Source organism: Atta colombica, unplaced genomic scaffold (assembly GCF_001594045.1).
Source record: "Atta colombica isolate Treedump-2 unplaced genomic scaffold, Acol1.0 scaffold238, whole genome shotgun sequence".
Taxonomy (NCBI): domain Eukaryota; kingdom Metazoa; phylum Arthropoda; class Insecta; order Hymenoptera; family Formicidae; genus Atta; species Atta colombica.
In genome coordinates, this window is record NW_017259336.1 from 1,104,430 (window position 1) to 1,111,868 (window position 7,439).

Here is a 7,439-nt window from a genome sequence, read left to right on the forward strand (position 1 = left end):
TCCTTTTCCAGGATTAAAGTATACGTATTAATACGTGTTTGGGAAATGGAGTCTATGCCGAGAATCGATCAAAAATTTCAATTAATATATTTTTTATCATTTCTTAGTGTAACATGAAATCTCAGCTGTCAAGTCGTGACAACACTTGATATAAAAGCTTTGCAATCTGTACGTATGAAATAGGTTCTCAGATACATAATTTACACGAACAAACGTCGAATTCTTAAAATTAGACTTGGACGCTATCGCGACGAATTTGTTATACGAAAATTGACACGAATCTGCGGTTGTGTGTATCATAAGTTGCGTAAGATATTGATGTGATAGTATATAAAAGCCGGTATTCATAGTCAGATCTTATATTTAAGACCGTCTTAAATAATCTTAAGAAATCACGAACCAATCAGAACGCTGCATTAGCATCTTAAACATTAAGACATACTTAAAACGATTTTAAAATAAGACTTGACTATTCGTTGTATTCGAAAATTCACTCAGTCAGTGCTGAAAATGTATAATACACGCCACATAAACTATAGATTTTCAGTGCTGGCAATGAATTTTGGAACATAGTTATAAATACCGGCCAAAGACATGTCGATGTGTGGTGCGCAGTCTTTAGTAATCTTTAGTAACTTCGTCGGAATTCGAGCTTCGCTTTAGAATTCCTTTAAGGCTGTAGTCAAAGTCTCGCTATAAATGCTTTGAAGCATTTGATGGACCAATTAAAAGAAAGAATTTTACAAACTAATCAATTAAAAAACTTCAAAGCGTTTGCAGCATCGCGTTGACCGTACCCTAATACATATTAATTTATAAGAATGTTCCAAAATTCACAGTTTAAATGCACACTTTTTTTATGTCAGAAGAAGTAACATTTTCTTCTATGGCAAAATTGCAAATAATTTAAAAACTTGAATTGCAATTTTATCTAAATTCAAGTTACTTTTTCTAACAAAAAAAAATTGCATTGTGCATTTCAATGTGCGAATTCTAGAACAATCAATGTATTATACACATATTAAAATTTACTTAGAATTATTTTATAATATAAATAAATTCTATGTAGAATTCAGAGAATTCTCGTATTTCTGAAGATCTTAAAAAGCTTGTGAAAATTTATATATACATATATTCCTGCTTTTACATTAATTGTTTATATGCTTTCAAATCCAAATTAATAATTCTAATAGATATATTTCATATTTTTGTCCAATTATTTCTCATGAATCTATCAGGAAATTCGCGTCCAGCACGATAAAATAATATTTTAATTCCTTTCTACGCGATGCTCGCAACTATCAATATATTATGAAGTACTTAAATGGAGCTGGATTATCGTGAATTATTATTGTCTCATCTCGAGATATAAAGTACATATTGTAGAAATTTTATGTGTGTATGTATATGTGATGAGTTCCTTCAAATCATCAATCTTTTAAATTTCATACACATTAATTTTCTTCATGATGACTCGGCTAGTGTGTCCACGTTTAATTATAGTGTTCTGTAATTATAGTATTCTGACATTGGATGCCTATTTTTTTATATAATATTCATTAGGTATGCACTGGATATATCTGGTATATCTGGAGATCTATAGGTATATCTGGAAAATATCCAGTATTTAGCCAAATAATTGTCCTACCGGATATTTGATCGGATATTCGATGTCATAATATTTCGGATATCCAATATCCAGTTTTATGATCCGGTGCATCCTTAATATTTATTTAAGTCTCAATTATTGATATTGGAATCGCATTATTCATATTGCAATGATGTTACAATACAATCGAAATTGATTCCATCAAGTTTTATAGGTTTTAAAGTATGAATTCATGAAAAATTATTCATGAAAATAACAATGGTACAGCATATTATTCTTATAATTACGGTTTTATTCCAAATTTATTAAAGTTGCAATAGAGAGTGTCTCTCTGATCATTTCTACAATATAGAGATTCTTTTGTAATAATGTGATAATACAAAAAAATGTACATGGCAAATTATGACTTAGTCATATTTCCCATTTAGAATTCATAAATGGAATGCTTTTGTCACAACTCTTTTTCTTTACGTAAAATGTTATGAAGTATCTATCACGTACCTTCAAATAATACCATCAAATAATTTTATTAAATTTTTATAAGACTTGTACGAAAATTATTTTTATTGAGAACTTTCACATGCAGATAAAAATATAGATAGTAACATATTAACATTTTCGCAACCGGTAATTTATTTCACTATTCAAATGGAGAAAATGTCAAATTATTAAGGCTGCGTTCCATTTAATACTCATAACGCTCATAAAATGATTTCATCCTTGATATCTTATCAAATGTTAAACAAGGACAAACGATGCTCATAAGCGTTGCGAACATCAAGTGGAATGCAATCTAAGCTCGGATTTACAATAAATGTTTTAAGCCATAAGAAATGGACGAAATCATAATTGATTATTTTTCTTGCATTCGATTATAATTGATCAATTTTTTACGGCTTAAAACATCTATTCTCATAACACAGAGTCATAATTAAGTCATAATGATATCACATAATGTCATCATGACATATTATTTGATACTTAAAAATTAACTCATAAGTAACGAATGAAGTTATGATATTATTATGACTTCTATATTCTATTTGGGTTGTATTGTAGATCCGTACTAAAGCAATATCTACAATGGGATTTTAAGGCGTGAAACACCTTAAGTTTTAAGCCCTAAACTGTAAGAAATTAATCAATTGTCATCGATTTTTCTCCTTCGACTGTGATCGATCTATTTCATACAATTTAAGGCAACTTAAAGCTTAAGTTTTACGCCTTAAAGTCTCATTGTAGATGCCATTTAAGAAAATCGTGTTGTTTGTATTATCGACTAAACTATAAGTTTTTTTATAATAATTACCTTTTCTTTTCTTTTACAAATTTGAAAATCCTTTTCCAAGATTAAAGTATACATGAACGTGTCTGTAAAGTGGAGTTTGTGTCGAAATCGTTAAAAAATTTCAAAATCGAGATCTTCTTTATTATTTTTTAGCCTAATACGATGATGTTCTAATATGTGACGTTCTAGAGCTATCACATCTAGAAACTCTAAAAGGCTATAAGTGTAAGTACGATGTCGCTTTAAGAAGCCGTAAGCTGATTATTTTCTCATATTTGACTGTGATTGATCAATATTATGACTTTACGTAAGGCTTACGATCTGTTAAAGCAAAGTTGTGGACCCAGACTAAGGATGCCATTTTTTATGTGGTGGTCCGCCATTTCCTAGCCATTCACGTTCAAAGCAAGATAGCACATATTTTTCTTTCTCGCACTATTGCAGAGTGAGATAGAATATATCTTTTCTCACAAAATTTGGCTAGAAAATGGACGACACTTTTTGGCAGCCATACATCTCTGATAAAGAATCTCTAATCACAGACTTAGTTTGCACGAAAAAACTTTTTTTACTAAAAATAATTGATTATACATTCTTACATAAAAATACGATTTAATATACTTGTCTTTGAAATAATACTGTAGAAAATAGTTCTACATAGTTCTACACAGAAATACTATAAAATTAATAAATAAAATATCTTTTTCCATTACTCCATTTGAAACATTTTGAAAACATAAATAATTTTAATTTTTCAAGGAATGCGAATATGTCAATATGTGTGTCAAAAGACAAAAATTTTTTGGTAGTTGAATAGATTGTTTCATAGCTAATAACAATAATACCTATCACATTGTGATACTGCTTTTCTGATAACTATGAGTTACCTCTTAAGGTTGAGACACTTCGTTCCTCCATCTTCCAGAGTCGTTTATAGGGCGTAACGTAGGTGATGTGAGACCCAGCAGGGTTGTAGGATTCATTGTTTATCCGATGTCCTACGTACTGTTCTCCACTGCACTCTGACGTTGCGCAATGACGCTGCTGTTGACGACGATGATGATGCCCGCATACGTCATCGTCGCATGCGACGTCGAAGTGCTACGCGCAGGGCACCTCGAATTGATGTCAGTGAACAAACTGATGATGCGTTTCGTAATGAGGCTGATGATGCAGCGGCGGCGTGCCGCCGCTCACCGGAGCCGTTTGATGCGTGTGCAGTTCCGGAGGAACGGTACTGGGACTGTATTGCTGAGAGTCGACGATGACGCTGGTGTAACCAGCCGACGAGGCCTCCAGATGATGGTGATGAGAGTGTTTTACCGTCCCGTTGCCGTTGCTGTGATGAGCCTGAGGATGACCTTGCTGGTAGCTGTCGTGATGTTGAAGCGCCGCAGCATTATAGCTCTCATTATTGTTGAAACCGCAGTTCGGATACATGATAACGCTACCAGTTTCGTTCAACGTCGTTGACGAGGTCGAGTCCGGTATAGAATGATGATGATGCGAATGGTATCCTGTCGGCAGTAAGCTTATGGAATTCGTTAAGTGAACATCGAAACCATCAGCGCTACCGCAGGAACTTGAAGATGTCGAATAAGGTCGCTTCTGTTGGCCGCTCTGAGGACTATGTTGTTGTTGCTGCTCAAAGGATGCCGTCAAAGAGGATGCACTTTGATGCAATAGATGTTGGGGATGCTGTCGTTTCTGTTGATTGTTCTGCGGACTGTGTTGCTGAATAGTCAGAGACAAAGAGGATGTAGTGTGATGCATAAGGTGCTGATGGTGCGTGTCTTGCTGATGCTGCAGAGTGTTCACGGGGTCTTGGTGGAGGTCTCGAAAATTACAAAATAAAAGATTAAAATTGGACATCATTGAATTAATCTCTATTTATAGAAAGATGAAATATTAAGTAATCAAAAACAATTGTAAAAGAAAATGAATTTTCCATTTTTACATTGTAAGTATATCGTTGTATGTATTGTATGTTTGACTGTATATTTTATAAGGTAGTATTTAAGATTAGAAGCTAAGGAAATAACCACTTCCTTCTTTTCTTCTTCTGAAAAAAATTCCTCATTCAGTCTTTATTGAACTGTATAATTTCACATTTACAATTTATAAGAAAAATTCAATAATTTATAATTTGTAAGAAAAAGATATCGTTGTTGAATCCAACGATGCTTTAGAAAAATTATATTTCGCCATGACTTTATTTATAATTTCATTTATTTTAATTTCCAAATGCAAATGAATTTCCAAGATATGAACTAATTATAAGACTCACCACTGTACGGATAGAACAAATCTGAACTGTAGTAAGCGCTGTCCTCCTGGGCACCATTAATACTGTGTGATGCATAGGTCGACGGGTAATGGCTATGATTGGTCGAACCCGCCATATACTCCGAGTTGGGATAACCGGAACTGTCAGCGTAATCAGTATCGGGCGGTTCCCTGGTTCTGCTACGGTAAGAAGGCGGACTTGGACTGTGATTGTCCAGGTCATTCGTACCAATAGTCACGGGCGTCGACACGGGAGCGCTTGGCGGATTTCCCGGACTCGAGCAGGATGACTTTTGTTCACAGTTTAAGACCAAGCCCGTGTTTTCGGTGGCCGTCAACACGTAGTTCACGGACACAATGCAGTGCGGACGCGAACTACGTGAATTGTGCACGATCGTCACATATGACTGCATCCATACCCAACCGCCAGTTTTCGTCAGAAACCTATAGTACCTTGTTGTCACTTGACCCTTCCTCAACACTGTTAACGAGTAATAACATCCATCAACTTTTAACAATTAATTAATATAAACTAATTACATACTTAAAGTAAGATTTTACGATATATAATTTAATAAGAATCCAAACAAGGAACGTAGTCTAGTGTTGGTTTTTTTTTGTCTAATTTGTTCTTTATTTTCAACAATAAATGTATATGAATAAAGAATAAAGCAAAAAACATCCTGCACTAGACTTATGTGCTTCTTGTTTTGACTCTTATTTATAATTAAAGTCTTTGTTGATTATATTATATATATAATTTAAATTACATATATAATTCAAATATTGCATTGATGGGCAGTAACAAAATTTAATAGAATGATGTACGAGAAAAATGCTGATTGTTCTGTAAATCATGTTATTGAATAATCAGGGATATCAATCAAAATCAGACGTTATCGTTAGTTTGCTGTTGCCCCTGATAATAGCGTTAGAATTAAAAATGAGCGAAAATGAAAATCTGAAATTGAAAGAAAAACATTTTTATAATTCAAAAGGGATTGTCTCTCATTTGCGATTTCTCAAGAAAAAAATCTTGTGGATATTCATGGCGCAGCTACCATCACGCGCAATCGCAAAAAAAAATCAAGCGGTATGATATTTGCGACGTCGAGCAATCCTCAGGCGCAGACATTAGCGGCATTATGTCAGACTCCCTTCGAGTTGCGCTCGTGAAACTGCGAGTCTGTTCAAACAGTGATAGCAGTAACAGCCTCCTACCTCGCTCACACCTCTCGCTAAACCTTCCTCCCTTCTATCCGCGCACCACTCTTATCGTCATTCTCACCCCCTGCCCCCCCCTCTCTCTCTCTTTCTCTCATTCTCTCTTTCGCACATATAGATGCGCACCCAGCAGCCTCTTTTCGTCGACGCGCTGTGGCAGCGTTGTTCAATCAATAATGTACACCCTAGATGCACCACATATGCACATACTTAGAATAAGCGCGCGTGATGTCGCTCTGAAGAAAGAGAAAAAGAATAAGAAAGAACGAAAATATACGATAGTTGTCCGTGCACGAGTAGCACGCGAAGTAAGATCAAAGGATGTTTCATAAGGGTGTTGAGTTGAGTTAAGCAGCGTCAGCTACTCTTGGTTCACAAAAAGCTTATCCTCATCGATGTATTGTGCCGACGTCGTTTGAAAGAATCTGCAACGAACCGTTGGTCAACTATCGAAGGAAAATATTTTCCGGTTTGTGTTTCCGGTGATATTATTCAGACAGAAATAGGTGACCTTTAAATCGAGAAAACACGAGCGAAAATGTAAGAGTATAATCCGCTAAAAGCAAAGAGATGCTGTGACTGGTATTTAATCACGCATATTACATGGAAAGGAAAAATCAGAGGAAACCTTTTCTATTAATAAATGCCTCCGAAAAACACATTTTAATAAGAAACGAAATATTACACAGAGAAAAATGTCCTATTGCTAATAAAAGTAATTACTCAGTTTACTTTTTTGTAAGTAATGATTATCTTTAACAAAGAATATTTTCTTGATATGTCTTAAAATATATTTTATGTGGATACATAAAAAACTCTATATTCGTATATTCAAATAAATAAAAACGTATATTCAAAACAAGAATTTATTTTCTTTTGAAGAATATTATAAAATTTTGCCGAAGGAACGATTTTTTATATTAAACAAATCAAATTGTTGTAATTTAATAATCTTAATTGAGAGAGAGAGAGAGAGAGAGAGAAAGAGAGAGAGAGAGAGAGAGAGAGAGAGAGAGAGAGAGAAATATATTT

At 34.2% G+C, this 7,439-nt stretch overlaps 1 protein-coding gene across 1 annotated transcript in view; it reads right to left on the bottom strand.

Moving 5' to 3' along the window:
* Positions 1–4,025: 4,025 nt before the first annotated feature.
* The window catches only part of LOC108688707 (single-minded homolog 2), a 14,602-nt gene continuing 11,188 nt past the window's right edge, over positions 4,026–7,439 (bottom strand). The window contains exons 7-8 of the mRNA XM_018195061.1: positions 5,185–5,664; positions 4,026–4,732 (exon numbers count right to left, since the gene is read on the bottom strand). Coding sequence (XP_018050550.1) covers positions 4,026–4,732; positions 5,185–5,664 — 1,187 coding nt within the window. The remainder of the gene's footprint in view (positions 4,733–5,184; positions 5,665–7,439) is intronic.